This window comes from Microtus oregoni, unplaced genomic scaffold (genome assembly GCF_018167655.1).
Source record: "Microtus oregoni isolate MIOR12 unplaced genomic scaffold, Mior012 000015F_ref0000493, whole genome shotgun sequence".
NCBI lineage: Eukaryota > Metazoa > Chordata > Mammalia > Rodentia > Cricetidae > Microtus > Microtus oregoni.
Window position 1 is genome coordinate 36,984,566 of NW_024543074.1, and position 20,598 is coordinate 37,005,163.

Here is a 20,598-nt window from a genome sequence, read left to right on the forward strand (position 1 = left end):
GCAGGCAGGCTGGTGAGAACTGACCCATGGGCCCACAGGGCAGCAGCTAGCTCGTGTTGCTGGAATAGCAGGGAGCCTTGGACAGGATCTGGAGGCTTCTGTGGTTGGAGAGGTATTTGTCCAACCAGCAAGCTGCTGCCACCTGGAGGCTGAGGTGGGCGACAGGCAGAGGCCAGAAGGGCTTCTCTCAGGGCCTCTGAATTTTAAGCGGCTGAGCCAAATTCCTCCTTGAAGCTTGAAGCATGAGGGCCCCATAAAGAAATAAAAAAGTTAAGGGTACCCCAATAGTGTCCCCATGGCCCTTCCTCACATCAGAGGATGCTCCACCGCCCTAGTCCAGAGCTAACCTGCATATGTGACGAGAGAGTCACCCCAGCAAATGGAGGCTGAGCCCCACAATTTGGGCGTGCTTCAGGGCACTATGTTCTTTGGCTAATGGGTCATGACTGTTACCCATATATATGTAACAACAATTAAAGAAAAAGAGACCATAAATTTGAATGAGATCAGCGTGGGGAGTACATGGGAGTGGGTAGGGGAAGACAAGGTAAGGGTGGGAAATTAAAATATATATAATTAAAAGAAGTTAAAAAATAAAAAATAAAAATAAAAAAAGAAGTTAATATGTTAGGAATTAAAGAGAAAAAACAAAAGAGTATAAAATATGAGTTACGTCAACTGCTGAATCACATGTTAATGTGGGCTCTGAATATCAATGAAACCATGGCAGCCCTCACTAAAGAGAAACATGGGCAGGGATGCAGCTCAGGGGGAAAGAGCTTGCCTAGCATGTACAAGGCCTGGTTCCCATGCTTTCTCCCTCATGTAAGATGAAGGAGGTTTTATCAGTCAGTTTCCTGGAAGAAGGAGGAGGATGGGAGGAGGAGGGGGAGGAGTAGGAAGAAGAAGAAAAAAAGGAGAGGGAGGGAAAGAGAGAACAGGCACACACTACGAAAGAGGACTTCCGGGATGGACTTATATGGTAAGAGCTGGGAGTCTAACAGTGACCACACATTGAAGAGGCAAGAAGTTAGAGGCCTCAGCTGTCCCAGGCTGGCACTGAAGGCCTGGAAAGCTCCTGCAGAGTCAGTAGTAGCAGGCCCAGGTTGAAAGCCTGAGGAAACCTGTCATAGTGGGGGTTTCTGTGGCTGAGATGAAACACCGTGACCAAAGCAGCCTGGAGAGAAAAGGGCTTCTTTTGCTTACACCTTGACATCACGTCATGGAGGAAAGTCAGGGTCAGAGCTCTGCAGAGGCTGCGGAGAGCACTGCTTACGGCTGGCTCAGCCTGCTGTCTTATACCACCCAGGTCCACTTGCCCAAGGGTGGCACCGCCCACAGTGAGCTGGCCCCACAGGCACCAGGCACTAATCAAGGCCACTTCCCATAGATTGTTTACAGGACAGTCTGTCCCTCTTCTCAGCTGTGTCTAGGTTTGTGTCAAGTTGACAAAAGTCAATGTCAGTGGGTGGTAACGACATCAATAAACACTTTCACCTCAAAGGAAAGGGGCTTGCAGATGCTGGAATGTTCCTTCCCCTGACTTCTTTGTTCTGGATCACCAGCTTGCTGGGTGGTGTGGCCCACATTTGGGGTGGGCCTCCCCTCAGTTCCTGCCTCCTATGTTCATCTCTAGGCATGCCCCACAGACAGATAGAAGTGTTTTTTTAAAAACTATTTTTAGACATCTCTTAATACAGCTAAGTTGACAACCAACGACAACTGTCATCCAGGCATTGATCAGAGCATAGAGAGGGCCCATAAGGGAAGGGGAGGACCAGTGGCCCAGGATCCCCTGTGAAGGGTACCTGAGAGGCAGAGTCTTGGACTTTTCCTAAAGAGATATGCCCAGGATGGTTGGAAAAGGAGGAGCGAATACAGGGGTGGGTTAATAACGACCAAGTGTGGAGCGCAGACAAGAGCATCAGAAGGGAAAGTAATCAAGACGGAGGAGAGCGGCACTGCGCAGGCCCAGCGTGGTTGTGGGGTGGGCGACGGCTCCCACTGATGATGCCCAGTGCTCTGTTGACGGAAAACAAACCCCCTCTAATCCTGTGCAATGAAACCATGGCTCGGATGAGCCCTTGAGCAGCAGAGCTGGCTGGTTCAGCCCATTTGAACTAGCCGCCATCTAAGAAATGCTTAGTTGGGGTTGGTTAAGGTTGGTGCCTTGTGGGATGGCAATACAGCTCAAGCCCTTTGGTGTCCATCTCCATCTCCGTGGAGTCAAACAAGCCTATCATACATGGATTCAGCCAACACACAAAGGTAGCCGGCACAGACATTGCAAGCTCGCTGCCAGCCAAAGCTTGTCAGAGGCAGTCTGTGGGCTTGTGTCTGTAAGGACACACTCGAGCTAACCCTCACCTTTTCTCCTGCAGAGGGTCAGCCTGGGCCAACACCACCTCCCAGTTTTTCCTGTCTGCCCTGCTTTTCCTCTACGTGTGGTGGAAGAGGATCCACGTTCACACCTGGGGAGGTACGTGACCCTCCTCGTTCACACCTGGGAAGGTGCATGACCCTGTCAATGGAGGTTCCCAGGTACAGCTCTGACTTTTGAGTTTCTTTCCCTTGTAGAAGTTGGCCTTTTATTTTTATCTTCTAGGAAATCTCAAACTATAGAAAACATTTGTTACTGAAAATGCAGAAGTTACTAGGGACGGTGTGGCTTTGTGTTTGTATGGTTACCAAAACAACCTTTTGTTTATAGAACATGGTGGTAGATACTCAATTTTAAGGTGCAGTTATATTTTTAATATTTAATGAATTAAAACTGGTAACATGAGATCCTGTTTCTGGAAAAGCATGCTGTTCAACTGAAGGGCAGTTAGATGAGTGTCCTATCAACTTAAGAGAACAGACTGTTCTCTGACCAGCCAGGACCACTCACAGCTAACTGAGGTGCCCAGAACCCTTGAGTAGACACCCACAGGCTTAACTGGATTTGTTGTTTGGCTTTCTTTCTTCCCTCCCTCCCTCCCTCCCTCCTTCCTTCCTTCCTTTCTTTTTTTCTTCAGTTTTACTGAAGGCTTTAGCTAATGATTGAGAGGAAACAGTCCGTCATGGTGGGGAAGTGACGGCAGCTGTGTGAGGCGGCTGGTCATGTGCAGTCGGGAGGTGGAAGAGAGAAATGTGGTGCTGACTAGCTCTCTTCTGCACTGGACAGACACATTCTGTCTTGGTGACTAGCATGTGATCTGTAGGAAACAGAAAACATTAGAGCACCTGGTTCCCCAGTACCTTTCCATCCAATGGCTCCAGTCCCCAGTGATGATTCTCCACTGAACCAGTGATTGCTCTGAGTCTCAAACGCTCTTAGGTTCTTTTTGTGCATATTTGTGCCAGATATGATGCATTCAGAAATAAGTTGAAGGAAAAAGGGGCCAGGTAAGCCTAGGTGAACTGTTAAAGGATTACGTAAGTGGTGTGAATAACTGGAATTCCAGAGTAGGTGTTTCGGTATTAGTGCCCAAAGGAAAATTAGGCAAACTGCACTCCTCACCTCTGTCCTGTATGACACACCTTGGTTTCCTCTCTCCTGAACCTTATATGGTGTGTGTGTGTGTGTGTGTGTGCGCGCGCACACACACTATGAACATATGTGCAGAGGCCAGAGAAGGACATTTGGGGTCCTGCTCCACCACTCTTTGAGGCAGGGTCTGTCATTGTACCTGCAGCCAGGTGGGCGGCTAGCCAGCCCCGCAGCCTCCCCACTCTGCCCCTCACAGCACAATGTCACAGCTGTGTGCAGCCACACTTGGCCTTCTAGCTGGGGACTCAAACTCAGGTCCTTGTGCTTGCACACCAGATGCACTGACATATTGAGCCACCTCCCCATCTCCTAATGATAATTCCAATGCCTTGTATCTTATTTAGCTTCTGATTCATTGCTTTTTAATTTCAACGATTATGTTTTAATTTCTTAACATTTTGTTTGGTTCTTTTATATATATGCCCATCCTTATTATAAAGGTTCTTGACTTTGAGTATTGTTTTAGATTTTTATTTTTTTTATAATTTATTTTATTTTACATACATTGGTGTTCTGCCTGCGTGTATGACTGTGTAAGAGTGTCAGATCTTGAAGTCATAAACAGTTGTGAGCGGCCATGTGGGTGCTGGGAATTGAACCTGGGTCCGCTGGAACAACAATGTTCTTATAACCGCTGAGCCATCTCTTCAACCCCACACTGCCTTTTTCTCTGTGTAGCTCTGGCTGTTCTGGAACTCTCTCTGTAGACCAGGCTGGTCTTGAACTCACAGAGATCTGCCTGCCTCTGCCTCCCAAGTGCTGGGATTAAAGGCACGAGCCACCATTCCTGGCTGACTTTGAGTATTTTCAAAAGATACTTAGAATTAAACATTTTAATTAACTCTCTGAAATTTTCATATGCTGTGTTTTTATCATAATTATCCCCTAATTCCTTTCTTTAACTCATCCCAGATCCACTCCCATCTTCTATCCCTCCCCAACCTCATGTCCTTTGTTGTTGTTGTTGTTGTTAATTTGATGGCTCATTGACTCCAATCTGTGCTGTCTATATATTCGGGGCATGGAGCCATCCACTGGAGCATGGCGAAGCTACCAGGAACCATACCCTTAAAGAAACTGACCTTCCTCCCCCAGAAGCCATCAGCTGTCCTAGTGCCTTTGTAACGGGTGGGGGCTCATGAGATCTTTCCCTCCTTCGGACTTGGATGTTGACTGGCTTCATCATCTTGTACAGGCCTTGTGCAGGTAGCCAGAGCTGCTGTGACTTCACGAGCACAGGCAGTCCCGTCTGCCCAGAGGACACTGTTACCCTCCGGTCCTTCCCGGTCCCTGGTTTACAATCTTTCCAGCTTTTCTTCCATGCTAATCCCTGAGCTCTGGGGAGGGAGTCTGATTTGTGCCGGAGCACACCACAGTCACTTAATCTCTGCAGCAGTTCCGAGTTTTTATATTAATCAACATCACTGCACAAAACAGCTTCTCTGATGAGGTCTGAGAGCCAAACTAATACACGTAAAGAGATATGACTTTAAAGTTTGATATTATGTCCATTTAATAAATGAATAGTGGCAGATAGATACTGTGTATCAGTGGTTCTCAACCTGTCAGTCGTGACCACAAGGGTCGCCTAAGACCATCAGAAAACACAGATATTTACATTTCTATTCATAACCATAGTAATTACAGTTACGAAGTAGCAATGAAAGTTACTTTATGGTTGGGGTCACTCCAATATGAGGAACTGTATTAAAGGGTTGCGCAGCCTTAGGAAGGTTGAGAAGCACTGCCCTGTATATATATATATATATTTTTTTTTTTCGAGACAGGGTTTCTCTGTGGTTTTGGAGCCCGTCCTGGAACTAGCTCTTGTAGACCTGTATCTTTTAACTGAAGGTCAAGACCACTCACACTCAGGGTTGTTGTTTAGAGGGCTTGCTGATTCCTATAGCCTTTTTCTTGGTAGGGCTGGTTGTTTATTTTATTCTTTTCTCCTTCTCATGATCATCTTATTCATGTGTTCATATCAGGGGCTGAATCCTACTTTTGAATGGGTCACAATTATTTCCCAGTTCTTTGTTCATTTGTCCATTATTTTTTTCCCTGTGGTCTCATGTTAGAGATGTCTTTCTCCTTTGTGTGTAGGACTCCTTTAAGTATCTTCTACAGTGTTGTTAGTCATCATGAATTGCTTTAGTTTGTGCTTCCCTCAAAATAGCTTTATTTTCCTGTTGATTTATTTGGAACAGAAAGTCATTGTGTCCTAGGAAGCCCTGAACTTGATGTGTAGTCAGGGATGACCTTGATTTTCTGATTTCTCCTGCCTCCCTGCACCTCCTGCTTGCTGGGATCATAGGCATGCATCACAATGCCTTGTTCAAGTGCTTCTGGGGGCAGAATTGTGCGGTCTAGGTGAGCATGTAACCAACTGAGCTATAGCCTCAGCCCTGTTTCATTGGTTTTAAAAGATGACCTTACTGTATGTAGAAAGCTTGTTTGATGGTAGTTACTTTTTCACAGGTCTCTCTCCTTCTCCTCTCCCACCTGTGTGTGTGTGTGTGTGTGTCTGTCTATCTGTCTCTATGTGTGTGTCTGTCTCTCTTGCTCTGTGTGTGTGTCTGTCTCTCTGGATCTGTGTATGTGTCTGTCTCTCTCCCTCTCTGTGTATAAAATCACTATACTTTCCTGACTTTTAGTATTTTTACTGAGAAGTCCGATGTTATTCTGTTGGGATTGCCTTTGCAAGGTGACTTTTTTTTTTCTTACAGACTTTAAGATTTCTTTATTTTGTAGTCTTAGCAATTCCACTGTAAAGTGTGGAAGGGTTCTTCTCAGGTATGTCCGTTTGGAGTTTTAAATGTATCTTGTTCTTGAATGGCTGCCTCTTTGCTTACATTTAGGACATTTTCTACTGTAACATTATTGAATGTTTATTGTGCCTTTTTTTCTTCTGTGTTTCATTTGTTTGTATGTGGTGTGTGTGCATGTATTTGTACTCAGGTGTGCTTGGGCACAGTGTGTAAGTGTTTGTGAAGCTCAAGTTTGACGCTGAAAATTTTATTCCATCTTTCAACCACTTGGAGAGAAAAGGGTTTTTTTCAGCTTATGCTTCAGCATAATAGTTCATCATTAAGGAAGTCAGGACAGGAACTCAAACAGGGCAGGGACCTGGAGGCAGGAGCTGATGCGTTGGCCATGGAGGGTGTTGCTCACTGCCCTTTATGGCTTGTTCAGCCTGCTTTCTTATAGAACCCAGGACCACTGACCCAGGGATGGCACCAACTGTAATGGGCCGGGCCCTCCTCCATCTATCAGTGATTAAGAAAATGCCTACCTACAACCAGAGCTTCTGGAGGTATTTTCTTAACTGAGGTTCCCTCCTCTCAGATGACTAGCTTGTGCCAAGATGACAGTTAGGCCGTGGTGTAATGCTGGTGTGAACAGGGACATACAAACTGTTCTTCTGCATCCCGTTATTCTTCTGAGTTCCCATTGAACTTTTGGTTCTATACCCAGAGGCAAAATGGCTGAATCATGCAGTTATTCCAGCCTTGGTTTCTAGAGGAGTCTACCTTTTTTATGTTCTTGTAACAGTATACAAGGCTTTCCATTTCCCTGTATCTATCCATTTTTATTAGTTTCTACTTTGTTGTGGGTGAAGGGTGCTGCCGATAGCCTAATGGTTAGTGCCAGCTGGTCACTCACTGTGGGTGTTTGCTTATGTATTTGGCTTTTTAAAATATTTGTTTATTTATATATATACAATGTTCTATCTGTGTGTATGTCTGCAGGCCAGAAGAGGGCACCAGACCTCATTACAGATGGTTGTGAGCCACCATGTGGTTGCCGGGAATTGAACTCAGGACCTTTGGAAGAGCAGGCAATGCTCTTAACCACTGAGCCATCTCTCCAGGCCCTGTATTTGGTTTTGGACAGCTTCTCACATCGCCAGTTTAGTTCCTTCCTTCTCAAGCTGCGGTCTTCCCTGACACCCTTGTATCCTGCTGGGGAACAGGCACCCCTGTCTCCGGCTCTGTGTGATGGCCCTTGTACAGTGCATATTGGCTTTCTCACCTGTTCTCCAGGTTGGACGAGGGAGTGTTTCCAGGAGTGGAGTTCCTACACCCGCCTGGCCATCCCCAGTATGTTCATGGTGTGCATTGAGTGGTGGACCTTCGAAATTGGGACCTTCCTTGCAGGTCTGTCCACACCCAGGGAGCCTGCACACAGCCTGGGCAGTCCTAATCCACAGCCAGGGGAACCTGCACACAGCCTGGGCTTTCCCTATCCACACCCAGGGGAACCTGCACACAGCAGAATTCTGTTACAGTCCAGAATTTCTCAAAAATGGCGGCTCTGTTCCTATTCTCTGGCATTTTGTGGGGTACATGTCGGGGCTTGCGCTGCAGGCATGAGCCCTGAGCCAGCTGTAAGTGCATGCAGTGGCATGGCTTTCCCTCTGCTCTGTCCCCCTGTGTTCTGTGAACAAGGAAGGGGTGGCTCATGGAATGGGAGGACAAACTCCCCAACTCAGGTGTCCTGATCATCTGACCACCTTGCTGACTTTGACAGGCTTCCAGCTGAGCATGGCTCTGTGTTAGCTATGATCTGCGCTTCTGCTGGAGCTATAATTATTTTGGTCTTATTTCTGGTAATGTCTATAGTTCAGACAGTAGCAGTGACGTTCTGTGGATGCTGCTTGCTTTAGTTGTCCCCAAAGCTGTTCATGCTGTCCTGCCTCCTTTCTCCCGGTGTGACCCCTGACACCTGCATCCCCAGGAGCCTCATCCTACATCCTCAGGGTGTCTTCTGTGATGGAGCCGGGGTTTGTAGAGTGACCACATCAGTCTCCATGCCTGAGGTTTTGGCAGCTTGCCAAGAAGAGATGGCTAGGATTTTTGCATCTGGGTTATTCTTCTTCTTATCTAGCTGGACTTCTCTTAAATGAAAGTATGGGTCAGAAACTGGGGACACAGCACAGTTGCATCCTTGTAACACACACACCTATGTATATATGTATAAAAATATATGTGTTCTAGTTTCATAAAGAAAATGGTTCCTCCGGCCTACTATTTGACTTATATTCTCTGCTGTTTCAGGCCTTGTTAATGTGACAGAACTGGGGGCCCAGGCTGTCATCTATGAACTGGCTTCTGTTGCCTACATGGTAAGAACACGAGCAGCACTTTGCACCTTCTTTTGTACGAATCCTATGGGCCACTGTCCTTGCATTTAACATAGGTGGAAGGGGGAGGAAGGAGGGAGGGAGGGAGAGTTGGGTTCTGACCACATTGTTTCCCGTTGTGTGGCATGGGCTCCTTACCCAGCTCTTCTGTGTTTCAATTTGTCTGGCGTATGAATGGGAGGGAAATGTAGTCATGTAGCTCCACACCACAGGTGAAGACTGAATGACACCCTGTATGTCACACGGCAGGGTGCCTGGCGAAGCCAGTTAACCAGTGTGTAGTTAGTGTTGGGACTTGGTTGTGTGAGGGATCAACTCCTGTCCTCCGAGGGCCTGTGGCTAGCTCAGGAGACAGGGGTAAAGGAACACCCGAGTGTCTCAGAGTCTCACCTGGCTATGAGGAGTTAATAAAACGCAAAGCAGGCTCTGAGATGTGTAAAAGCAGAGATGGGTACCTTTCAAACAGGGTCGTAGGGAGCGTTTCTCTGCTCCCTAGTTTAAGCTGAGCTTCATAGGATGAGAGCAGCTAGCCCGGGAGCCAGGGTTGCCAGGCGACTGTAGAACCTGGACAGAGCTCTGTGTTGGGAGCTACTTGGTGCTGCTAGGGACTTGTTAAGAGAAAGGATGGCAGGAGGGTGGGGCAGAAGACAGCCCCGTTTGCTACCAGGGAACAGAGGTGTGCAGGCCAGGGGAGGCAGGAGAAGGCTGCTGGAGTCACTCAGGTGAGGAGCTCAAGGCTGCCGAGGAAGACAGAAGTAGATGGGCAGGGTGTGTGGGGAGGCAGGAGTGTGGCTGCAGAATGCAAAACGAGAAACAGATCGATACAGGTAAGCTGGCTTGGACATCTGCCGGGTCGTGCCTGGTATCTTCTGATGCTTTTCAAATGTCCTAGCCCCATGCTGTCACAAGATGCTCTGGTTGCCTCTCGTTTTCATAAAGATCACATAGGCCATCCGGGCAAAGGGTTTTTTAGCCATTTTGCATACATTTAAAAAAATCGTAATGGTGAGGGCAGAATGTAGGGCAGTTGAGAGTATTTATTATACTGGAAGCTCTGGACTCAATTGCCAGCATCGCACACACCGGGTAATCTTGCACTCAGGAGGTAGAAACAGGGAGATAAGGAGTTCAAGGTCATCTTCTGCTACGTAGTTTGAGAAGTCGTCTCGACAAGTAAATAAATATAAAAATGGAAAAAAAAAGAGTTGTTTGTTTTTTTTTTTTTTTTTTTTTTTTTTTTTGGTTTTTCGAGACAGGGTTTCTCTGTGGTTTTGGAGCCTCTCCTGGAACTAGCTCTTGTAGACCAGGCTGGTCTCGAACTCACAGAGATCCGCCTGCCTCTGCCTCCCGAGTGCTGGGATTAAAGGCGTGCGCCACCACCGCCCGGCTAAAAAAAAGAGTTGGTTGGTCATCTTGGAATACAAAAGAAGACTGTTGAAGAGCAGACTCAGTGAACAGAAGGTAGGAATAGAAGGAATCTCAACCACAAGCCAGGAGGAAGCGAGTGCAGAGGCAGCGGCCAAGAGATGTGTGCAGAGGTAGCCAGGAATGGAGGAGGGGGCAGTGCGGTGCTAAGGCAGGTCCCTCTGGAATGGCTGTAGGAAGGGAAAAGGAGAGGCAGTTAAGGGGACAAGCTGCCTGAATTTCGGGGGTGGTGGGTATGTGGAGGGAGGAGGATGGAGTTGTATGGCGAACAGTAGGCCTGCTAATCGTCTGTCATGTTTAGGTTTCTGTTTTCCCACCTGTTATGTCACAGACTCCCAATTTTTTATGTTATTGTTATTATTTATTGTGGTTGTTTTTCTTATTTTGAAGAAGGGTCTTGCAATGTTCCCAGGCTGTCTTGAATTCTTGAACTTACGTGATCCTCCTGCCTCAGCATTCTGAATAGCTGGGGCTACAGGCATGTGTCATGTGACTTTTACTTTTCATTGTGATAAACATAGCTAACATGAACTCCCCTCCTTCTCCACTTACAGTCTGCAGTTTACTGACATTGGTGACACTCAATGTTACACAGCCGTTCCCGGAACCTGTCATCTTGTCAAAGGAAGTCTGTATCCATCACATCCTCCCATCTCCCATCCCATCTCTGGCTCCTGTGGCCATCATCCACTATCCACTACCTGTTTCTGTCACACACACACACACACACACACACACACACACACACACTCACACACGGAGACTCAGTAATTCTTTATGGTTCTCATGGTAAACAAGACCTCCAGGTGGTTTTGTTATGGATGGATCTGGGGCCCTTGCTTCTCAGCAAAAACCCAAGAGAGAGATGTGGGACAGTCTCATCTCTTAAGAGCTTTCAAAGGTCCACAATCTCTTGGAGATTACCTCTATCTTATATTCTTTTATATATCATGCAAATCACATGTAACAAAAAGCTCTCTACATATTCTTACTATCGCAAAGCTAGTTATTGTGTTTTGTGAATTCTCATTCTTGCCTTCAGATATACTTGGACAGAGAACAACAGTAATTTGGGGAATTAAAAACTGTGCTTGGAATGGAGGCCAGCCAAGGACACTCCACCATCTACAATTATGTGAATGGGCTTAATGCGTGCCTCTGAAGTAGAAAGTTGAAATGGGATTGTTTTTTCTTGTTTTTAACGATGGGCAAAATTTATAATGAATGAAAATTAAAACATTTAATAAATAAATTATCTCTCTCTGAAAAAAAGAGCTTTCAAAGGGAACATGCAGGAGCTGAGCCCAGGCAGGGTCCGGCATCCTGGATTTGCCTGCTTTCGGGAGGCCCTACAAACATCAAGACTTCTGGGGCCTGCAAACCCAAGGAAAGATCTTGCAGTGAGCACTTTAAACATTGACATGTAGGCTGGCCTCCAACTCACAGATCCACCTGCCTCTGCCTCCCATGTGATGGGATTAAAGGCGTGTCCACCACACTCGGCCCATAGCTTTCTCCTTTTGTACAGTTCAGGGCCCCAGACTAAGGGCTTGGGCCACCCATAGTGGGTAGATCTTCTCACTTTGATCTCATCAAGACAGCTTCCTGCAGGCATGCTCAGAGTCTAGTTTCCTAGGTGGCTCTAGATCCCATCAGGTTGACAGCTGTATTTTGTCTGTCCCACCGTCAGTGACCTTATGGAGTTCAGCTCCACCAACCTTCACCGAGTCCCACAGGAAGAGTTCTCAGTGCTTTTTATATCCGTGGTTCAGTCTTTAGAAACTGTTTATCTACTGTATCTAGATAAATATACCTAAATCTGATCTTGTAGACTGTATTTTTTTTTTTTTTGGTTTTTCGAGACAGGGTTTCTCTGTGGTTTTGGAGCCTGTCCTGGAACTCGCTCTTGTAGACCAGGCTGTATTTTAAACTAAGTTATAATAATGTTTGTGTGTTTGCCAATAAAGGAAGCCCCACCCCCTGACAAATCCAGCTGTGCTCTGGCTTGCTTGGATTAAGGCTCTATCGGGGGCAGGTGTGAGCCACACTGCTTACTAGTGACAAAGTTGGGTTTCAAGGCAGTTGAGCCAATTGTTCTTAGTCACACAGCTTGGATCCAGCAAGAACCCTCTCTAGAAGCTAGATTGTAAAGCTGTCTGGAGTCTCCATGTGGTTGGACCCTACTGCATTAGCATCAGGTTTCTTTTTTTTCTTTCTTTTCTTTTTTTTAATCTAACTGTGACTTCTAATTGCTAATTCCCAGGTGCCCTTTGGCTTTGGTGTGGCTGCCAGCGTCCGAGTGGGCAATGCTCTGGGGGCAGGGAATGCTGAGCAAGCCCGGTGTTCCTGCACCACTGTTCTCCTGTGTGCTGGTGAGCTGTCTCTGTGGTGCCCGTACTGAATTGGGTGCAGTGTCTGTGCTCCTACAGCACGGTACCTAAGAACGAAGTTCATTTCTCACAGAATTTGGGGCCGATCAAGTCCTAGATCTAGGTACCACCAGGTCTGGTTATCTAGTGAAGTCGGCCCTCAGCTTTCAGGATCTGCTCCCCACTCCACCCCCACCCGCCCACTCCGCCGCCCCAGTCAGGCCCTTTTAGAAAACGCCTATCCCGCGCCTAGCAGCATGGCCCTCAAGACTCAGTAAAATTTCCTGGTAAATCTCCCATGAGAAGCTTTGTCACGTTCTGGAGAACTGTTCTTTCCCGTGAGTCCTTTTGTGTTTCCCAGGTGTCTGTGCGCTCCTGGTGGGAATTCTGCTTGCAGCCTTGAAGGACGTGGTTGCCTACATATTCACCAATGACAAGTAGGTCGTCATCCAGAAACTGCCCTTGCTTTCCTGCTTTCTTCCCTGCTTCCTTCAGGTTAGGAGGGGCGTTGCCCTTGGCTTCCCAGGGAAGCTTGCAGCACAGCCAAGGAGAGGCAGGTGAGGAGGAGAAACAGGCTTGAATGATGCAAGCCTGTGCGGTTCCACCCCGCTCCTGCTGTACCCACGCCATTCTTAAGACCTGAGTGGAGTTTTGCTCTGAGAAACACAAGAAAGCCTGTGGGTTAGTCTTAACCCCAGAGGCAGCGCTCTGTGGTGGCCAGCCCCTCCTTTGAGGCTGTGTTTGCAAAAGTCACAGACTCAATCTTACACGTTTATTGTGTTTTCTGTAACAGGAATTACAGAATGATTTATGTATAAGAAATCATCTATTGAATAAAACAGACCATTATCAACCTGGTCTGGTGGAACAGACCTGTAATTGCAGCTATTCAGGAAGCAGGGACTGGAAGATTGCAAGTTCAAGGCCAGTTTTGCACAACTTAGTGGGACTCTGTCTCAAAATAAATAATTTTTTAAAAGAAGAAAAACTCCTCTATAGTGTCAGAACTTCTATATATTAGTAGAATTTAATGAGTATGGTTTTTATCATATACTTAAAAAATGTCATGTTTAGGGGCTGGAGAGATGGCTCAGTGGTTAAGAGCATTGCCTGCTCTTCCAGAAGTCCTGAGTTCAATTCCTGGCAACAACATGGTGGCTCACAACCATCTGTAATGAGGTCTGGTGCCCTCTTCTGGCCTGCAGACATACACACAGACAGAATATTGTATACATAATAAATAAATAAATAAATAAATAAATATTTAAAAAATGTAATGTTTGCCCTGGATTCTAGACTTGTGATAAAAAAAAAATAGTGAGTGCACGTGAACACATGCTCGTGAATGTGTGTGCCACAGTACGTGTGGGGAGGTGAGGGGGCCACTTATGGGAGTTGATTCTCCTTTCACCACGTGAATCCTGGGGCTGGAACGCAGGTTGTCAGCTTAGCTGAAAGCACCTTTATCCACAGAGCCATCTCACCCAGGGGTGTCTAAGTCACTGACTGCTGTCCTCCTCCCGAACAGGGACATCATTTCCCTTGTGAGCCAAGTGATGCCCATTTTTGCTCCCTTTCACCTGTTTGATGCACTTGCAGTAAGTATGCAGCAGCGGTTTCACTCTGATATCTGAAAATCGTGTGTCTGTGACTTAATGCTTACATGTCTGCCAAGGGTCCTTGCCTGGCTCCCATCTAACGGAATGCCAGCCATGACATGGTGACTGCTGGATCCGTCCACGCAGGCAGGGTCGTGGTGAGCTAACTCTGACCTCTAGGTCTCTCCCTGGGCTGGTCTTCTGTGGACCTGTTGCTGCTTAAAGACCCTTTGGCCACATTCCAGAACCATCCCAGGAGGCTTATTCTTAGTACGAGCCGTTGTTCTTTGTGGCGTGACTTACAAGCGTCACTGATGCTTGGCTTTCCTTCCTGTGGGGTTTCCTCCACTTCCTCCACATCGCTCTGGAGGTGGGTGCCCATGGGTGGGCACAGCAGTGGTGCTATCCTAGTGACAGAATCCACGACCAAAAGCAACTTGGGGAGGACAGGGTTTATTTGATTTACTCATCAGGATCCAGCATTAAGGAAGCCAGGCAGGAACTCAAGCAGAGATTGTGGAGGAAGGCTGCTTATTGCCTTGCTCCCCTTGACCCTGCTGCCCAGGGTTGGCACCGCCCACAGTCATTAATCAAGACAACGCCCACAGATACGCCCACAGGCCAGTGTGATGGAAGAAACTCCTCTTCCTAGGTTCTCTCTCCTTAGGGACTCTAGTTTGGGTCGGTGGACAATGCCCAGTACACGGCCTGACAGCTCTGGAGCAGAAGCTGCTGCTCTCCTTGCAGTCTTTGAGACAGGACGGTTCCCTTCATCTGTGACACCTGCTTTGGGCAGGGTGCTCTGTGGGGCAGCGGCACTGTACTCTCTGAACTTGATGTGATGAGCTGTGCCAGCCTGCAATGCTGCTGTCGGTTTCCTCCCTGCAGGGCACCTGTGGCGGGGTCCTGAGAGGTACAGGAAAGCAGAAGATAGGTGCTATCCTGAACGCCATCGGTTACTACGGGTTTGGTTTCCCTGTCGGAGTGTCTCTGATGTTTGCTGCTAAACTTGGGATAATAGGTATGCGTTTGACTCCTTAGCGATTCACCCAGATCTCACTGTTGTAGTCAAATCATTCACTTGCGGTGTAAAGCGGCTGGCTGGAAAGCTGGTCTGTGGGAAAAAGGCATTCCTGCACGATGCCTGCTGCACCAGGAATGAGCCCTGGCAGTGGCAGTGGAACTGAACTATTGGTTCTCATGCTTTCGTGATGCTCCTAGTGTTCCTCCACTAAAGGGCAGGATGGATCTGGGACTGCGATGTGCACGTGGGCATATGACTTTAAGTCATGCCCAAAGAAGTGTTTGTGGAGGGCTGTGAGGTGATTTAGTGGGTGGAAGCCTAGCCATGAGCTCATGACCTCGTCCAGTCCCTGGAATCCACTGTGAAAGCAGAGAACTAATTCCTAAAAGGTGTCATCTGACATCATAGTACATGTGCCCACACTCTCACACGCACGTCGTCCACCCATATATGGTTACATACACACATAATCACATACACACACCACTATTTATACATAATCATAAACATACAACCATAATACACAATTATATATACACTTAATCACAAACACAATTATGCATATGCAATCATACATAATTATGTACACAAATAATAAATTAAAATAGAAAGGAATTGACTGTAGAATCTGTTTTATGGAGTGTTTTTTAACAAAAATGTCTGAAGATTTGACAAATGCTGTTTTGGTGGAAACAATTGGGTAATTTTTAGCCTTAGACGGACTATGAAGGTGGGGATACTGTCTTCCTTGTGATCATCCTGATTAGGATATGCTAATCGAGCTGCTAGACTTCTATGTTCTATTTATGTGACTGTGGAAACTCACTGTAGTTTCACTTTTTGTGTGTTTTTGTTGGGTGTGCATGCTTGAGCCCGTGGCCTGGCGTGAGCTAGCCAAGTGTTCTGGCTCTGAGACACTCCCTTGTTAGAGCCTACTACTACTACTACTAATATTGCCTATATACAATGCTTACTTCATAAATAAGGTCCAAACTTTTCGTATGCCCCAATGCAAGATAAATAAGATTTATCTATTTTTGTAAGCATTAAATGGAATTCTTCCATGGAGCTGTTTAACCTGGGATTTTTAAAGAATTTTTTGCACCTGAGAGCAGCTCAGTTTCTGTTTAGACTTTTTCTTGTGTCAACATGAATAAACTATGTAATTATTAGAAGTGCTTTATTGAGGATCAAAACCTGTAGAATTGTGCCAAGCAATTTAAAAGCTGTCTTGAGTATATGTTCATGTTTTTATTTTCTATATGTTTCTACATAATAAAGCATTTCTAAAAATTACATAGTTTATTCATGTTGACACAATAAAAGGTCCAAACAGAAAATGAGCTGCTCTCAGTTTAAAGTAGCAATGAATTTTCTTCCCTATTAAAAGTAGTGCAGTTGGATCTGGGGATACCTATCATGCATGATGCCCTGGGCTACATCCTCAGAACTGGTTCTTAAAGTCTAGTTAGAGAACGGCATGACTGCCCCAATATGTGTGAAAATCACTCTTCCCACTCTTTGTCCAAGCAGCACATTTTTGATCATGTATGAAATTTTATTTCTCCCATTTCTTTGCAAAACTCAAAATGGCAGCTGGCAGAGGAGACTTGTTGCGTCTTCATGCCTCTGGGGGGCGCTTGATTGGTTCCTGTTTACAAAACACAGGGGGAGGAGCATCCAACATATACATACCACTCACATGGTCCTGAATAAAGTCACATCTAAGGATGTACACCACCACCCCAGTTACATCTTGGCTGTAGGGATTACCCCAGCCTCCGCCTAGTGTCTGCAGGAGTAAGTGTGAGAATCGATGTCAGCGAATGACTCGGGAGACGAAGTCCCAACTTAAAGAGGGCTATGCTGGGACTGTTGACTTTTGCTTTTTTTTTTTTTTTTTTTTTTTTTTTTTTTTTTTTTTTGGTTTTTTGAGACAGGGTTTCTCTTTGGTTTTGGAGCCTGTCCTGGAACTAGCTCTTGTAGACCAGGCTGGTCTCGAACTTACAGAGATCCGCCTGCCTCTGCCTCCTGAGTGCTGGGATTAAAGGCGTGCGCCACCACCGCCCGGCCAGGACTGTTGACTTTCAAGTAATTAAAAATAATTTCTTCTGGAGAGATGGCTCTGGGGTTAAGAGCAGTTGCTGGTCTTACAGAGGACCCTGGTCTGGCTCCCAGCACCTATATGGCCACTCAAACTGGATCTAGCACCCTCTTCTGTCTTCTCTGGGCACTGCACACACGTGATGCAGTTACATGCAGGCAAAACACTGATACACATAAAATAAAAATCTATAGTTGTTTCTCCTCATGCATATTTTTTATGTAACTCTCTTGGAGTTTTAATATTTTTTTAAGATTTATTTATTTAATATGTGTGTACCCGAGTGTATCTGTGTGCAGTGCCTGGAGATGCCAGAAGAGGGCGTCAAATCTCTTGAAATGGGAGTTACAGACAGTTGTGGGACTCAAATCTGGATCCTCTGCAAGAGCAGGAAGTGTTCTTAACCCCTGAGCCATCCCTGCATCCCCAAACGCTCCATAGTTTTCATGTAAAGTTAGAGGAATGTATTCCAAGCGAGCTCCTTCTTTCCTTCCTCTGTCTGCTTCTCTCTTTCTTTCCTCCTTCCTTCCCTCTTCTTCCTCTGCCTCCTCTTCCTCCTCCCCACTTCCACTCTGTACCCCAGACTGAATTGGAATTCACTATAAATCCTGGAAAAGCCTCAAACCTTTAACTTCCTGCTTCAGCCTCTTAAATGCTGGAATTGTCAGCATGAGCTGCCATGCCAGGCATCAAAGCAAGCTTTTGAAAATACCAGATCTCACACCCATCCATGCAGACACCAGTCCGAAATCCTTTCGTGGGTCCCAATTACCATGGACAGACAAATAGTAACCCTTGGATATTCCTGTGGCTCACATGTCCTCCATGATCTTCCTTCTACCTTGTCACTTCCTACCTGGCCTCTCTGCGCACGAGGCTCCTGACCTGGCCTCTTCCAGTAGCATGCTCCTCCTGCCTCAGTTTGTACAGCTGGCCTGCACCCTCCCTAGGCTGGTTCAGGTCTCCACCTCAGAAGACACCTGGCCACTCACTCGGACGGCGCTGCGGGCCATCGCTAATGACCAGAGAGTCACACACCTAGCACTCTTTATATTTCCAGTGTGTTTCTTTGCTCATCGTCTGTCCTTCAATGTCTCTAAAAGCTCGATGACAGACTGCGGTCTATCCAATTTGTTTGAGAAGTTAATTTAACTGAATTTTTGCTCCACTGACTGGGAATTATCAGGGAAGAATTTTAATGATTACTGAAACGGAACTGATGGCCCTGTTGCTCATTTTGTGCCCACAGGCCTCTGGTCTGGACTGGTAGTCTGTGTTTTCTCCCAAGCTGTCTCCTATTTAATCTACATCAGGAGGACGAACTGGAATAGAGTGGCAGAGCAGGTAACAATCTCTGTGTTGTTTTAAAATGCATCAACACTTGATCCCGTGGTTGGCAAGGCATCTTTTGGGGTGAAGTGATAAATAAAATCCCACCAGTTTCAAGACAAACAGTGCATCATGAACCACGTTGGCTACGTGGGGAGGCCAAAGGAGACAGAAAGACGGTTTCTCCTAGAGTTGACTGGTGTCTCCTGACCACAGGACTCAGCCCAGAAAACTGAAATTGGCAACAGTGTATTTTTGTTTTTCTATAAAATAGTGTTAGAAAATAGTTTCCTGTTTATGCCAATTAGCTCTTCTAAATGCTTCAATTAAAAACCTTTTTTTTTTGGTCCATTCTTACAAAGTTAAATTTCTTTTAAAAAGCTGTTTGTGATTTGTGGGGCATGTGGGCAGGGGTGGTGACCCACATGAGTGTGTGAGCAGAGATGGCTCATCTCACTGTGGGGAGGCCTAATGTAAGACACGGTGGGTGGTCAAGAGGAAGGACTCTTATTTTTTTTTTTTTTTTTTGGTTTTTCGAGGCAGGGTTTCTCTGTGGTTTTGGAGCCTGTCCTGGAACTAGCTCTTGTAGACCAGGCTGGTCTCGAACTCACAGAGATCCGCCTGCCTCTGCCTCCCAAGTGCTGGGATTAAAGGCGTGCGCCACCACCGCCCGGCGAGGAAGGACTCTTAATTAGGGGGGGAACTCAGAAATTCTGGCTGTTGCCTTTTAGTTTCATGATCCCTCTGGCTTTGCCTAATGATGATGTATTGTGTTTTTCTTAAATTCACGTTGGTTTGTTGAGGGAATGGACTATGTAGAATATTGACTTGGGGGCTGGAGAGATGGCTCAGTAGTTAAGAGAGTTGAACGCTCTTGCAGAGAATTCCTCTTTGTTTCCCAGCATCCATATGGCAGTTCACAACTGCCTGTAACTCCAGTTCCAGGGGATTCAGTGCCCACTTCTGGCCTCCATGGATACTGCATAACCTGGCCCACAGGCATACAAGCAGGCAACCCCCCATACCCATAATTAAGCCTTAGGAAAAAATTGCTATTGAGTTGGTCAATAAACTAGCTTTTAGATGGTGATGTCATTGACTGTTAGATTTGGTCCTTTTATCCGTATTTGGAGACACTAAAGGAATAAGTGCAAACATGGTAAGCTGCCAGCGGAGCACTGGGAGATCATTTTCTGGTGTGACCGACGTTCTCATGGCCAGGAAAGGCTGTGTCCAGTATTATTGCCTTTCAGCTCTAGCTTTAAATCGAAGTTTTAACAAAAGCTACAGCTAGACTCCATCTCTACTTCATTTACTCATGTAGCCTTGCTTTTAGGCACAAGTTCGAGCTGGGCTAAAAAGCGGCAAAGAGACGATACCCACCCCAGCAGGTAATGGGCCACTCTCTTTACGGTTCTGTTTCTGCTCTAAGTATGAAGCTCGGTTGTCCAGAGAGGTCGAGTCTGTGAGTTCGGGCTCTCGTGACAGTAACGATTGTCTCGCCATAACTTGCCAGACCAACTCTAAACTCTCCTGTTAAATGTTTCTTATGTAATCTCATATATCCTAACTGACGATTGGGGGTCATTTTTGTTAATACCACAGTGACAAAGTGAATGTCCCACTGCCCTCTTCAAACAGATCTGTCCATCTTGGAAAGAGACGCTATCGATGGAGTGATCTTGCCAGACATCGTCAGACCGGAGGCCCAGACGGGCCCGCTGGTAGTAGAAGAAAGCCAGCATGCAGTGCCCACCGTCGGGGAGATCTTGACGGGGAGACAGCTGATCGTCTACCGTGGCATGGCCCTGGCTGTTTCCATTGCCGTCCTCATAGCGGGAATCGTAGTGCGAGTTCTCAATGATCGTGGCTAAGATAGGCTTCTCACCGGTCTGTGGACTGGTGATAATTGTGTACCACGTCCTGAACATGGGCGGGAGCTTGTTGTTGAAACAGAAGCCTTCTCTTAACTGTGGGTAGAAGGGCTGCCAGCAAGCATTCTTGGTTACACTGAGAGACTACCCCACTCTACTGCAGGTCAAGAAGATGCAGTACGCTTGCCTAGTGTGTGCGT

The 20,598-nt window shown here is 46.5% G+C and overlaps 1 protein-coding gene across 1 annotated transcript in view; it reads left to right on the forward strand.

Moving 5' to 3' along the window:
- LOC121457170 (multidrug and toxin extrusion protein 2) overlaps nucleotides 1-20,398 on the forward strand; it is a 35,020-nt gene extending 14,622 nt beyond the window's left edge. Inside the window, exons 8-17 of the mRNA XM_041665912.1 lie at nucleotides 2,382-2,479; nucleotides 7,576-7,689; nucleotides 8,590-8,657; nucleotides 12,364-12,472; nucleotides 12,831-12,906; nucleotides 13,998-14,067; nucleotides 14,956-15,088; nucleotides 18,445-18,539; nucleotides 19,861-19,915; nucleotides 20,166-20,398. Of these exons, the coding sequence (XP_041521846.1) occupies nucleotides 2,382-2,479; nucleotides 7,576-7,689; nucleotides 8,590-8,657; nucleotides 12,364-12,472; nucleotides 12,831-12,906; nucleotides 13,998-14,067; nucleotides 14,956-15,088; nucleotides 18,445-18,539; nucleotides 19,861-19,915; nucleotides 20,166-20,398 (1,051 nt within the window). The remainder of the gene's footprint in view (nucleotides 1-2,381; nucleotides 2,480-7,575; nucleotides 7,690-8,589; nucleotides 8,658-12,363; nucleotides 12,473-12,830; nucleotides 12,907-13,997; nucleotides 14,068-14,955; nucleotides 15,089-18,444; nucleotides 18,540-19,860; nucleotides 19,916-20,165) is intronic.
- Nucleotides 20,399-20,598: the final 200 nt, after the last annotated feature.